General features: G+C 31.4%; 1 protein-coding gene across 6 annotated transcripts in view; it reads right to left on the reverse strand.

The window, feature by feature from the left end:
- Nucleotides 1-275: 275 nt before the first annotated feature.
- The window catches only part of SNTG1 (syntrophin gamma 1), an 870,442-nt gene continuing 854,699 nt past the window's right edge, over nt 276-16,018 (reverse strand). For all 6 annotated transcript variants that reach the window (XM_055286457.2, XM_063643316.1, XM_063643313.1 and 3 more), the window contains one exon: nt 276-4,283. In XM_055286457.2, the coding sequence (XP_055142432.1) occupies nt 4,125-4,283 (159 nt within the window). In that variant the 3' untranslated portion in view covers nt 276-4,124. The remainder of the gene's footprint in view (nt 4,284-16,018) is intronic.

The raw sequence follows: 16,018 nt of genomic DNA on the forward strand, positions 1-16,018 counted from the left end.
GATATCAAACGTCATATTTTTCAGAAGTTGTAACTCAGTTGGGTAAGTAATTTGACAAATACCATCTTTCTTCAAACTTTGGGAACATTTAGGAGTTAGATGTCTATTCTTCATAAATATTTGTCAACCAGAACAGATTATGTACCACATAGTCTGCACTTACATATACACAGTTCATATCTTAAACCATTTCATTGAAGTTAAATCTCTCAGGATCATGTTTTAAATATTTGTAAAACTTACAAATCAAACCCAAAGAAATGAAAACCCAAATCTAGTAAAAAGTATTTGTTTTTATTTTCCAGTATGCTTCATTTAAAAAACTAAGGTTTCATTAGTAGTACATTAATGAACTGAAAGAACGAAGTGACAAATTTTTGTCACAGATATTAATTTACATTTTACAAACATCCACCAAAACAATTAAAAATGAAATAAATATATTTACATTTTATATTTCTGGTCTTTTCATTGCATTTTAATATGTATAAAATATATAACATTTATAATATTTTATTTTCAAAAGCAAATTCAAATGTGCAAATAAGTGGCATTATGATTTTAAAGTATTCGGTAGTAAGAATAAACAATAAAGAACAACTTTAGAGGTATGAATAAAGCAATTTCTTAAGGAGAAATTATGAGCACAGCAGTATTAATAGTAGCAAAATCTTTGTTATTAGTATCCGAACATCTACACTTACCTTAAAAAGTTAAGCACAAGATCATCCTTGTGCTTTTAAAGCTTCTCCACACTGCTGGTTTCTAGCAGTAATTCTAAATTATTGTTAGGATTATTAATTTTTCTCAGTAATAAATCAAGCTTTTCTTAAATCCAGCATTCAACATAGACAAAGTTCATGATCAAGCTTCAGCACTGTAAATGAGGGAAATGTTGATCTATAAACTAATGCACCCAAAGGAAAATTTCTCTACTTGCATGGCTAATAAGGACTTGACATTTATTTTCAAGTAATTGCTTTGTTTCTCTTGCTGAATGACAGCTTTATGAGCAAAGATTTCAAAATTATAAGTTGGTACATGCCTGAAATATGGGCAAGAAATAATTACCTGATTATCCTCCCATTTTAAAAAAGCTGGATAAGTGTTCGGATATACATTACACTTACACTATCTATTAAACTATTTTTTAAATAAATACTTGTTGCAAGATAAGAAATTATAAATGCCCTTTCTGTAATATACTTCGGCTTAGATGAATTGTTATTCTTTATCAGGCAAAAGACATTATTATAGTAGTTAGCAGTTTTCAAATGACTTTGAACTTCATTCTCTGACCTAAATACCTACAATATTCCCCATCAAGCTTGTGTTATGTACACTGTAATGAACCCTTTAATGATAACACATACACACACACACACACACACACGGACACACACTCAAACACACATACACGCTCACACATACCAAGGCACTGGAGGGGTTAACACATTAGCGTTTTGCTGTTAAAATGTGCTCAATGTACAAACTAGGATTTTATGAATAAATCTCTTACATGTAAACCTAAATTATATGAGAGATAGAAATTTATTAAGTGTTTTTGTTCATTTCTAAGCTTTCTCATTCAAGTAGTCCAAGTTATAACGAATGCCAATGACTAATCATCACATTGTAAAGAAAACATTAAATACTAATTGTTAAACTGATGAAAATGAGAATAGTATTTTGTTACTTTTTGGCCGTTGTACTAATCATGTTAAAGTTCACGGCTTATGTTTTTTATCAATAGTATCAAAAATAATCATAATGGTATTGTCATAAGTTTTTAATCAAGTTACATTTTACAACGTAATTTAAAGTATATTAAATGTATGTACACAAACATATTATTTTAATATAATTAATGGTCAGCATTTCATTATATTTTTATATATATACACATATATATACATATGTAGGTGTGTGTATTCTCTGAGGTGATATATATTTATACATATCTCACTGTGCACCTTTTCCCTCATAACACACATGAGCATAGGCTAAATTTTCATAATATCACAAAAAAGATAGCCAATAGTTAATAGGTTTTTTAAATTTTAAAATGGAACATTTACAAAATTTCACGATTTTTAAATCATTCTATTACAGGTAGGTAAACTATTGAAACTCTTTTCTTTTGCTTATGGATAATTAGCCCATGTCATATTGCCTTCCAGATTGTGGACACATTCATGTAACCCCAATATGGGGCACACTGAGATTCAGCTCTGTTTGGAAGCAGAAGTTCTGTAATGAACCACCTGCCACAGCTGAAAATTCTAAGTTCGATATATCCCACTGCTTTTTCTCCATAAGTTCAGAAGTGGCCTACTACTGAAGGCTGCTTTTGTTGGGTTTCAATTTTACAATGACTGTTGTGTTTGATCAACATAGTGTGCAATAATTCTAAAGTTCTGTCCTAATTACAAATGTGTACTTAGTTTCATGGTCAAAATACATTACACTGAAACTGTTTATTGTAATTTGCCACAGTTCTTTGGGTAAGGTACGTTAGATTCAGTTTAACATTTTCCTAGGGACAATTATAAACCCACACTTTTTCTTTTCAATTTGAGGTATTTACAAATTAATCTGATGCAAAATAAATTAATGAATCATGAGTATAAAAACAAGTTGATATTAATTTTTTAAATTAATAGATCTGTCCTTTGTAGAAATCATTTTGTTTCCTTCTTGAGTGATTTTTAAAAACATATTTGAAAAAAAAGAAAATTGAATCAATTTATTAGATACTTGGTTATCTCCACAAGGACACACATAATACTTGGTTTACCTGGGAGCATGTGTATCAATAAAAAAGCTTTTTTTGTTTTTTACATACACAGCTGACTTTTATATCTCAAAAAAGCTGTACTAAAGGATAGAGAATGTGTTCCATGTTATACAACTAGTTGTATAATACCTGGAATCTGAGTAAATTGCACACCTCTAAGGCTTTCAAATTTCCCAGCCTTTCACATTTACATTCTTATGACAAAATATCTAAAATAACCTGCATAGTTGGCATTACTTAATCACTTTCCGTGACAAGGGAGGATAAAGATTTTTAATTTTCTCTTTAAATATCACCTTTGTTTCTCATAAAATAGTACTAAAATGGAAAAATTTCATTTAATTAACATATATAATAGCTTAGGGTCTGTTTTCGAGGGACATTTTAGTTCATGATTAACTAGTAGACTTCGGATTACAAAGAATTGTTTCTCATATCATATTTGTTTATATTATTTTGTCTACAAAAGGTTTTGGGTTCACTGAAAATTTATGAAACTTTAATTTGATAATAAATCTTATTAGGTAAAATATAAATCTCTTTAAAACTAAGGAAGAAATGAGAGATTCATGAAATTTTCCATCACTCACAATTAAATTAATACATTGTTGGCATACTTGATTGACTTTGGTAGCTAATAAGACATTTCAATAACAGTAATCCAAGGGAGAATAGTCCATTTCACATTGTATCTATCATGGGTCAATGTAATTATCCTTTGGAAGTTCTTTGGAATATTTACAATAAGATAAAAACAATTGGAGTGCCAGTGTCAAATCATGGGATGAAAACACAAGGGCAAATTTACATCAGCAAATTAAAGTGCATCCTTCTTTGATGAGATTTTTTGGCATGCTCCTTGCTGATTTATGGTTTATATCTTTTATGTCCCTCATAATACAATGATAGGGCATTCGTTTTCCTATGACTCTGCCCAACATGTACTAGTCATACAAAATAATCTAAAATACAGAAGTAATCATTTAATAAGTATTTTTATTTATAGGTAGCGTACTATTTTTATATTATTTACATACTTCTTCAAATAATTCATTCTTTTGTCTCCACTTTTGTTGAAAGCAATCTACTTACTGGTACAAAGCAACTGAGTGAGAACAAGCTGTTCTGTTCATGTAGTATGTTTCACAGATGTCATCCAGAATAGAAGTGTTTCTGAGGTTCCACATGACCCTCTTTTTTCTGCCGAAATTTTGATTTGCCTCCACTGTCGACTTGGTGATGTTATGGTTTCTCTAGGGTCTAAAATGATGAGTAAATGTGTTCTGCTTATACAGTCATGGTGTGTGTCAATGCAGAGTTCAGTACATCAAGTTGTATACTTTGCTTTGCTCGTAGTAGCAGAGCTGGCAGCAGCAGAAGCAGTAGCTTGATTGCCTAAAAATAGAGGGTCCAAACAAGCTACCTTGGCAGCAAAGAAGGAATGAATGCAGTGAAGAACAGCAAATAAATTAGAAAATTCCAACTCCTGAAAGGGAAAGAGAAACAGTTCAGATAACATAAAAATTAATGTCTTTAAAAATTTATAGTAGCTAGATTTTTTTTCAATTTCAATACACTTATCTAGAATCTATGATATGTAACATATGGAAACTAATTTCAAATGTAGACATTTTTGGTCAACATGTAAACATTGTAAGTATTGAAAATTTATTTCAATACATGCTGGATAAGAGGTAGGAGGACTAATCACTCTTATCATCTATGAATGTTGTTTTAGCACTGATAAATATATTTTGCCAAAATTTTACTCTTGATAATGTACAATTAAAGATAAACTTGGAATTACTTTTAAAAGTATTTTTATCTCTTTATGCACACATCAGATGATAAATATAGATTAGAACAATTTAAAACTATTCTTGAGTATTCTCTAGAATGAGTTAATATTTGCCATAAGAAACTGAATAAGAAATGCTAGAAGTAAGGGGATATGAACTCTTATAACCAGAGGAGCCAAATGGTTCACTTTCAAAAAATAATTCCTGCATTAATTTTAATTGTGGCTGGCTGTTTAATAGTTTATGTGGCATATTTACTAAAAAAAAAATAAACTAGAACTCACTCATTCATTTTGGATTTTTTGAAATAGGTTTCCCATTAAAATACCAAAGGAAATTTGTAACCCATTTACCAGTGGCAACCAAAGTATATATATTTCAGTGAAAACAGAAAAAGTTATTTCAAACCATAATTATGTCAAAATAGCTATAAAATCTTAAAGCTATGCTCAGAATACATTTAGAAAGATGATGTTGCTAGTATTTTTATTAAAGACCATCAATAATCACATAAACATGTTTTAATTCCAAGATGATTGAAAGATTAATACATTTATGTTCTTAATGAAATCAATACAATGAACTTATCACAACGAGGATAACTAGAGGGTAATAAAGCATATGAAATTTCTGACAAAATCATTGCTATTTTATTATATATTTCATTACATATATGTAATAAAGAATTTAGAATTTAGAATTATAATTGATATGTACACGACTGTGTTACAACTTATATGTGGCAGTGGAAAATATTACAAAGTATTCAATACTTTATGACACATTGTAACATCTAAGCTATTTAAATAAAATAATTCATCCGAGGAGTATTTTCTCAGGTCATGCAATAGGAGTACAATACCCCGTAACATATATTCAGGTGTCTCTATAATATAGAAGAAATAGCTATGCTTTCTCAGTAGCTCCCTTGAAACCTTCAATATTTGATAGTTTCCTTTGTGAAACAGCAACTTGTCCTAGAGAATAGAAGAGGTTATTCATTTAACTATTCTAATTCCCTTAGATGCTTCCACCAAAAAAGTTTTTAGTAACTCCATCATAATGATCTTAGAAGCTTTATTTATAATAATCTACTTCAGTGGCACTAGTCATATGTTGTTTGTAAATAAGCAAGTTTCCCTTTGCCTTAACTCACCCTGGAAATCCTCCATTCACCCCATCATGCTTGGTGTAGCCAGGTTATTTCCCAAACACATTTTGAATACTTTCTCTATCTTCCCAAATTAAATCCACCTGATGCGAAAGGTTTGGAAATTTTGGGAAAATGTAAAATGTTCTTGCATGTCATTAAAAAGTAAAACAACAACAAAAATAAGCAATTCATTCTTGGTAAGGAGGAGAATATTATTGAGTGTTAAAATTGGTTAAAAATAGTATGGCAAATAACTTTTTCTCAAAGGTAATTCTACCATCTCTTTATCAAAATAGAGGTTATATTTTGGTTACCAAAAATAACCCTTAAATATCTAAGTATCCAGGCATCTTTAGAAAAATAAAAATTTTCAGTTATTCCCACCTTGTCAATTATTTATCAATAATTTGATATAGATTGACACTTTAAACTTTTTATGCCCATTTTGAAGGAGTGGTAGACAGGAAATAATAGCAAGTGATTAGAAGAGAAAGCAGGAGACCAAGATGGATCCAAGTTTGGCTCTTCATTCCAATGCCCACACATCTTTCCTCTGCCTCAGTGATCAGCCTTGGCAACCATTTCCACTCCTAGGGTGTCAACGATTCCTTTTATGTAAACTCACACTACTCATTTACTAATTTCTTATGTGAGTACTAGACCTGCATTCTTACCACCTATCAAACATCCACTGATGATGAACATCTAGCTATCCATCCACCAACAGCTTCCACCAAGTCACAGACTTACAAGTTTCCCTTGTAAAAAAAAGTCTTATGATCATCATGATCCCTCAGACATCACCAAATATAAGCTATCTTCAAAAATGTAGAGTCATCCGTTCAATAAAATACTAAATGCTTCCTATGCATCTACTCTTTTTTGTTGTTGTTAAAAGATAGCAGTGAATAAAACAGACAAAAACAAACAAAGGAATAAAACAGTCCTGATGGGACTTACATTCCAGTGACAGGAGACAAAATGTGACTAAGGGCAAAAATAAATTAAGGATAATATGTCAGAATATGACAGTTACAGTCGAGAAATAAAGCAGAGGAGACAGCAAAGACTACTCAAAGGGCCGTGGGAAGGAATATTCATGTTGCCTTGTATATGGAACTTGAAAGGGACGAAGGAGTGAGCCTTTTCCATAATTGTGGGGAAATATTCCAGACACAAGAATTATAATTTTAAAGGCCCAGAGATAGGGACATTCCAGGAGAGTGTGAAGAAAAGCAAGGGTTATATTGTCTGGAATGGAATGAGTTAAGAAGTACTTAGCAGACAATGAGATCAAAGAAAACACTTTGCATGCTGCATGAGCCTTTATGAGTTTTACTATGAGCGACATGGGAAACCATGGGAAATTTTTGAGCAGAGGAGTGACAGTCATTGACGTAAGTCAGAAAATGATGATTCTGGTTAGACTATTGAGAATGAGCTTTATGAAAATTGGATTGAAAGAAGGAGAAGTTATAAAGTTTTCTATACAGAAAGGGGTTGAATTTGAAAGTAGATTTCAATAACTGGAAAAAAAAAAAGTGTTGCTCTGCAAATGGAGGAATTATGGGAAAAGCAGGTTTGGAAGTAAAGATCAAGATTTTGGTTTGGGGCATGTTACATCTGAACGCATATTAGTCATATAGGTGATAAGTGGAGAACTGCATATATTAGTGTGGATTTTAGGGAAAAATTAGAGTTCAGAATAGAAGTTCAGCTTCTGTCAGCAAATAGATGGTAGGTAAAGCACTATGGTCTGGATGAGAAGATCAAGGTGTGCAGGATAGGTAGAGAAAATGACTGGGCACTCATCCCTGCGACTCCACAGTATAAAAATGTAAGAAAGATGGGGAAGAACCAGCAAAGAAGAAATAGCTGTAGTTGCCAAGAAAGTGAGAGCAAAATCCGGGAGTCTTGTAAAATGACAGCTGGAAACTGACCGTTGAATTTAGCAACACAGAGGCCCTTTTAATCCTTTACAAGAGTCCCTTTGTGGAGAAGTGGAAACAAAAACTTCACAGGAATGGCTTCATGAGAGCTTGCATGTGTAGGTATTAGAGTTACTACAGGCAAGTCTACTACATGCAGCTTCTCTTTGGAGAAGAAATCCTTCTTTTCCTTTTTAAAGGGGGCATAGGAATATATCAATAGGAAATCAAGAATGTTTTTCCAAGGTTTATGAAATTAGTATATGTTTGTAGAATTGCTGGCATGAAATGGTTGAGATATCAAATCTGAAGACAATTGTAGAAACTGTATTCTTGAGCAGGGTGAGATCTGGTGCAAAAATGGAGAGGCTCGACATGGGTGGAAACCTGGACAACTGATCTGAAGCCGCAGGAGGTGAGGCACAGTATATGGGTACAACTCAAGGAAAGTGGGTAGATTTGGTCGTGTGTAGCATTGCTTCATTCTGTGTTTTAAGTGGGATACAAAGCAAAGTCATAGCCTGATAGGATAAAGCAGGAAGTGTTGAGAATTTGGACAAACTACTAACTTATAGGTATTATTTTAGGCATAAAATCTGGAATTTATCTTCCTCATTCTGATTGCTCCTTAAAAGCTTTTAACCCATTTATGCCTGAGACTGCAATTTTTTGAATTTTTGCAATCAGACCTTGGTGATGACCTTGAGAAGTAGAATATAAATAACTCCCACACGCTTAGTGTTCCAATAATGGAACGCTAGGCATAAGTGGGTCAATAACTCTCGAGTCCTCCGAACACAATTGAGAGCCAACTAAGTCACTATCTACATTTGCATACCTGTTTCCCACAGTAACATGGTCATGCAACATTCAATAGATCATTAAACCATAACTCAAGTAAGTCTCCTAGAATGTGAGGACAAAAAAACTATTGAAACTGCCGGAGAAAATTACATTGTGTAAATCACGTGCTTAATAGCATTATTATGTTTCCATTATGGCTCTTGATTTCAAGATAGGCTTCTCTTTCATTTCTACTGTGATTGTCATCTCTTCTTCCAGGCCAGATTTAACTCTAATATTCTTCATGGCCTTGCAGTCATTAGAGAAAAACAAATCTCTCCATCATTATTCATAGGTTTATTTCTTGCTAATGCCATTATGGTCAGATTTACTTATGCCATTATTGTGTAAGCGAATGTGTTCCCTGGCTTGACATCCCCTTTGTGTGTCACTCACCTTTTTTCTGCAGCAGTGTTAGGGAAAGATAGTTCACATACTGTAATACTCACCTGTTTAAAGCATGCAATTCAACGGATTTTAGAATATTCACAGTTGTACAACTATCATCATCAAATTTTAGAACATTTTTATCACTCCAAAAATATATCCTACACCCAGTACAAGTCACTCCTCATTTCCTCTCTCTTCAGCTCCTGATAAGCATTATTTTTTTGTCTTTCTATGGGTTTGCTGTTTGTGGACATTTCATATAAATATTGTCATACACATAAGATATTTTGTGATTATCTGCATTCAGTTAATACACTATTTTCAAGGTGCACCTATGTTGTGGCATAGATAGTACTTCTTTTCTCTTTATTGATGAATATTTCCTGATATGGACATCTCTCTTCCTCCCCATTCATCACCTGTTGAACTTTTGAGTTGTTCCTACTTTTGATTTTTTGTGAATAATGCTGCAGTGAACATCTGTGTACAGTTTCTTTTTTGTGTGTTTGGGAATATCTTCTAATTGCTCTTGAATATATCTAGAAGTGGAATTGCTGGGTTATATGACAACTTCAGCTTGTACTTTTTCAGAAAATGTTGAACTTTTGTTTAAATGAGTTACCACATTTTACATTCTCACTAGCAAAATATGAGTGCTCCAATTTCTCTACATCCTCACTAATCATTATTATTGTCTAGTTTCTTTTTTTAAAATTATAACCATCCTACAGAGTGGGAAGCTGTATTTTACTTTGGTTTTGATTTGCATTTTGATGACTAATGATTTGAACTTCATTTCTTGTGCTTATTGACAATTTGAATATCTTCTCTGGAGAAATGTCAATTCGAATCCTTTGTCAACTTTTATTTGGGGTATTTATGTTTCTTTTCCTTTTTTTTTCTGAAAACCCTTTATATATTTGCATACAGTCTCCTTAACAGATAAATGATTTGAAAATGCTTCTGCCAATCTGTAAGTTGTATTTCACCTTTTTAATAATATTACTCAGCACAACTGCTTTAAATTTTGAAAAAGTCCAATTTGTCTATTTTTTTCCCCTTTGATTCTTGTGCTTTTGGTGTGGAATCTAAGCACAATTGTCAAACCCAAGGTTACAAAAATTTAGTCCCATGTTTTCTTCAAATAGGTTTACAGTTTTAGCTCTTAGATATATTTCCATGATTCATTTTTAAGTAATTTTTTTTTTGGTGTGAGGAAAGGAATCAACTTATTTTTTTGGATTCAATAACCAGTTTTCCCAGCACTATTTGTTGAAAACCTGTTCCTTTCCACATTCTGTTGTGTTGAAAAGCATGGTAAAAGACAGTTAATAATAAATAAATTTCATTTCTAGACTCTCAATTGTATTCCAGTGTTCTATACGTCCATTCTTATGACAATACCACAAAGCCATGGTGACCATAGCTTTGTAGTGTTTGAAATATGGAACTGTGGGTTCTCTCCAAATTATTTGCCAAGATTATTTTGGCTATACTGGATTTCATATACATTCAGGATCAACTTGTCCATTTCTGAAAAAAAGGTAGTTGGCATTTTGATGGAGATTTCTTAAATCTGCATATTAATTTTGGAGTATTGTCATATTAAAAGTATCAAGTCTTCTAATTTATGCACATGGGATGTAGCTCCCCTTATTTAAATCTTCTTGAATTTCTTTCCATATTTTGTAGTTTTCAGTACACAATATTTGCACTTCTTTTGTTAAACGTATTCCTTAGAATTTTTTGATGCTATTATAAATGGATTTTTTTTTCTTAATTTTACCTACTCTAATCCATTGCTAACATATAAAAATACAACTGATTTTTGTGCATTGGGATTGTATGCTGCAACCTTGCAGAAGTCATTTACTAGTTAGTACCAATAGTTTTCTTAGTGAATTCATGAACATTTTCTATATTTCAGTTTGTATCATCTATCCTTGGCTAGAAATTCCAACACAAGGTTGATGAAAGTGGGGAGAGCATACATCCTTTTCTTATTCTTAATTGTAGGAGGAACACATACATTCCTTCTATACTTAGTTTTTTTCAGTATACTTATTATGAAATGGTATTTTTTTTTCTTATTTTTGAATCTATTACAATGATTATGTATTTTTGTCCTTATTCAATTAATACGGTGTATTGCTCTGATTGATTTTAAGATATATATCTACCATACATTCCAGGGATATATACCAAGTGATAATGGTGTATAATAATTTTTGCACGTTGCTGGATTTGGTTTGCAAGCATTCTGTTAAAGACTGTTTCATCTACCCCCATTAGGGATACTGGTCTATGGCTTTCTTTTTATCTCATGGTTTTGGTTTTGCTATGAAGCTAATTCGAACCTCAAATAAGTAGGGGAGTGTTTCCCCCTTTTCTGTATTTTGAAAAGATTGTGAAAGATTGCTAATAATTGTTTTTTCATTGTTTAGTGGAGTTCATCAGACAAACCTCTTGATTTGGGGCTTTTTCTTGTGGGAAGTGTTTTAAAAATACCATTTCAAGATCTTTCCTTCTTTTAGGTATATTCCAATTATTTATTTCTGTTTGAGTCAGTTTCATTGGTTGGTGTTGTTCTCGGAGTTTACACACTTCATTAAATTATGTAAATGTTTAGCAATTATTTATAGTTATGTTTTTCTTTTTAATCTCTAAAATATACCTTCTTTTATTTCTTATTTTAAAAAATTTGAATCTTCTCTCTCTGTTTGGTTATCTAGTTAAAGTTGTGTCACTCTTGTTAACCTTTTTAAAAAACTAAATTTGAGGTTTTCTAATTTCCTCAATTGTTTATGTATTCTTTTTTTATTTATTTCTGGTCTAAATTTATAATTGTCCTCCTTGCTTGCTTTGTGTTTATTTTGCTCTTTTCTCTAGTTTCTTATTGAGAAAGATTAGGTATTTAAGATTTTTTTATCACTTAATACAGCATTCGAAGTTAAAAATTTTCTCTAAACAAACTATAGCTGCATAGCATAAGTTTTAGCATGATTAGATTCCATTGTTATTTATCTCCCAATAATTTATAATTTCACCCTGATTTTTCTTTTGACCCATTGGTTATTTATTAATTTGCTTTTAATATCCTCATGTTTGTATATGTTTCAATTGTTCTTTTGTTATCCATTTCTAATTTTATTCCATTGTGTTCATAGAACATAATTTGTATTATTTTAACTATTTTAAATGTAGTGAGGCTTGATTTATAACCTGACATACAAGTGATCTTAGATATTAGTGTATTGTAGTTAGATCTTAGATATAAGTGTATTTAGTTAAAAATGTATGTTCTTCTGTAATTGGGTGGAGAGTCTAAACAGGTCAGCATGTCTGGATGTTTATCATGCTGACCAAGTCAACATCCTTGTTACCCTTCTAATTGTTCTACCCATTAGTTAAAGTGGGGTACTGATGTCTGCAACTAATTGGTGGTACTTTCCATTTTCTTTTTGATTTCACCTCATTTGTTCTATACGTTTTGAAGCTCTGTTGTTATCATCAAGTATGCTTATAATTGTTATATCTCCTTGGAAAATTGATTCATTTTTCATTAAAAAATGCCCTTTTTAGTATCTTGAAACAATTTTTGACTTAAAGCCTTTTTTGTAAAATTACTATAGTTATTCGAGTTCTTTTTTCATTATTGTATACAAGATATATATATTTGTATCCTTTTATTTGCAACCTACATGTGTGTTTAGCTGTAAAGCTTGGATAACTCTACTTCTCAAGGAAGATGGAGTACACATATCTGTCCCTTTTACTCCCACTAAGTAGGACTGAATTCTTTGCATATTATATGTAAAACAAACATAAGGAAACTTTAAAGGTAAATGTTAGTGAGATAACTCCACCCACCCTACTCAGGGCGGGATCAGTGAAAGCCTAATGGCGAACTGGATCTCCTACTCTTTTACAGTAGTTATGAAGAGCCCACTGTTTAACTTCCAATGGAGGTAAAGTAGTAAACCTGAAATTCTATGCCTATCTGGCAAGAACAACATGGCATTCTCCCTTACTTTGATAAAGCTATATCAATGGAAATTAGATAAAACCTAATGTTTAAGTAGGATTTGGAATCTCATAACTAAATAACAAAAATGTCTAATTCCAATAGAAGATCACTCATCATACCAAGAACCAGTGAAAATTGAAACTGAATGGGAAAAAATTCAAAAGATGCCAACAGTGAGATGACATAGATTTTAGAATCAGTTGACAAATATTTTAAAGTAGTCACAACAAAATTGTTCCAATAAGCAATTATCGCCATGCTTAGAACAAATGAAAGTGTAGAAAGTCTCAGAAAAGAAACAGAAACTCTAGGAAGAAATAAAAGACATAAAAAAGAATATAATAAACATTTTAGAACTGATAAACGTAATAACAGAAATAAAAAACTGAATAGATGGCACAGCATCAGAAAGAAGAGAACGGAAGAGTCAGTGAACTGGATAAAAGAATTGTGAAAATTAACCAGTTAGAATAAAAGTTATAAGAAAGATCAAAAAAAGGAAAGACTATTCAGTGAACTGTGAGACTAAAACAAATATATATATATATATATATATATATATATATATATATACACACATACATATATATATAATATTCAAGTCTTCAGAGTCCAAAAAATGAGGACAAAAATTAGGGAACTGAAAAATATTGAAAGAAATAGTAGCGGAAAATTCATTGAAATTGGTAAAAGAATAAATCCTATAGATTTAAGAGACTAAGTGAAATACAAAGAGGATAAACTCAAAGAAATCCTTGCCAAGACACATCATAGTCAACTTCTGAAAACTTGACAGCAAAAAGTCTTGAGAGCAGCAAGAGAAATAAAACCTTACCTATAGGAGAACATAAGTCAAATGACAGAGAATTTCTCATCAGAAATCATACAGCCAGAAGGAAGTGGCACAAGATTTTTCAACTGCTGAAAGAAAACTGTCAATCCTGAATCCTATATCCAGCAAAACAGTGCTTCAGAAATTAAGGGAAAATCAAGACATTCTCAGCTAAAGAAAAACAAAGTAAACTTACAATAAGAAGACCTATCCTAAAAGCATGGCTTAAAAAGGACAAAAAGAGAAAATAATTATAGAAGCTATCTTGGAACTTAGGAGGAAAGAAAGAATGTGGTAAGAAAAGTGATGCATAAAGATTTTATTTCTGCTTTTGAGTTTTCTAACTTATACTTGGGTATTGAAACAAAAATTGTAATATTGTCTGGTTTGGTTCCTACTACATATAAATAAAATATTTTAAAATATTATATAAAGATAGTATAAAATATGAAATATAAGACATAATATATTAATCTATATTATAAAAATAAACAATATTTATAATACATAAGTATGTTAATATATGCTAAATATAATATATAAATATTATAAGCTATAATATATTGTATATTATAAAATGTAAAATATAACAAAATAGGTAAAGAGACTTAAAATATGTTAAGGTTTCTACACCTAACTGATAAGATGTTGATTTCACTAGAATGTGAAGATATATACAAAATTTAACGCTGACAGCAGCCACTAAGAACAGTATATATTGAAGTATACTCAAAAACGCTATGGATAAAATTGATTTCTAAAAGAATATGTTCAAAAAAGGCACATGAAGGCAGAAAAATTAAAACAGAAAAATGGGAAAGAGAGAGAACAAAATTCCAATATATAATTATAAATGTAAGTCAACACATCAATAACTAAAATAAAAGTAAGTTGTCTAAATACACCAATCAATACACAGAGATTGGCAGAATAGATTAAAAAACATGACCCAAATATATGCTATCTACAAGCTCACTTTAAATATAATGATATAGTTATATTTAAAGTAAAAGAATGTTTTTTTATGAAGAAAAGTGACTAGTGGCTATATTAGCATTAGATGAGCTAAACTTCAAAGTAAAGAAAATTATTGAGGCCGGGCGCAGTGGCTCATGCCTGTAATCCCAGCACTCTGGGAGGCTGAGGGGGGTGGATTACAAGGTCAGGAGATCAAGATCATCCTGGCTAACATGGTGAAACCCTGTCTCTACTAAAAAATACAAAAAATTAGCTAGGCGTGGTGGCGGGCGCCTCTAGTCCCAGCTACTTGGGAGGCTGAGGCAGGAGAATGGCGTGAACCTGGGAGGCGGAGCTTGCAGTGAGCCAAGATCGCACCACTGCACTCCAGCCTGGGCAACAGAGTGAGACTCTGTCTCAAAAAAAAAAAAAAAGAAAATTATTGGACAAAATGAGACAAATTAATTAATAATAAAAGTATAAATCTATAAGAAAAACATTTCAACTCTAAATATGTATGCATCAAATAACTTAGATACAAAGTATGTAAAGCAGAAACTGATAGAATTGAAAGGTGAAATGGATAAATACACAATTACGTTGAAGACTTCAACATCTCTCTTAACAATTGGTAAAAGAGTTAAACAGAACATCAGCAGGAATATAGAAGAATTAGAAAACACCATCAACTGACAAGCTCCAACTAACATTTTTAGAACTTTTGGACAACACAAATAGAATATACATTATTTGCAAGTTTCTGTAGAAACTTGACCATACTAGGGGCATAAAACAAATCTCAATACATTTAAAATAATTAAAGTCATAGAAGGTGTGTTTTCTGACCACAGAAGAATGAGTAACAGAAAGAAAACAAAAATAATTTCTGACACTTGAAAATGAAGCCACAGGATTATAAATAATCCATTATATACAAGAAAGTCTCAAAAGGAATAAAAAAATACATTGAACTGAATAACAATAAAAATAAAACAGGGTCAGGATGCAGGTGTTCTGCTTTGACTGTTTGTCAATCTCTTTATTGTAGTCATATATATACTAGAGTACCTTTCAATTTAAAAATTTAAACAAGTTCTCATGAGAACATCATATAGTTAAATCATTTAAGGAAATTCATTATGTTAATCTCTGCCTTTGGTTGGAATATTTAATATATTTGCTTTTAATGCAATTATAGATATGGTAAAATTTATGTTCACTTTATATCATAAGTTTTTGTCTTTGTTCGTTTATTTTTCCATTACTGTTTTTATTTGGGGGGTTATAACACT

Source organism: Symphalangus syndactylus, chromosome 7, assembly GCF_028878055.3.
Source record: "Symphalangus syndactylus isolate Jambi chromosome 7, NHGRI_mSymSyn1-v2.1_pri, whole genome shotgun sequence".
Taxonomy (NCBI): domain Eukaryota; kingdom Metazoa; phylum Chordata; class Mammalia; order Primates; family Hylobatidae; genus Symphalangus; species Symphalangus syndactylus.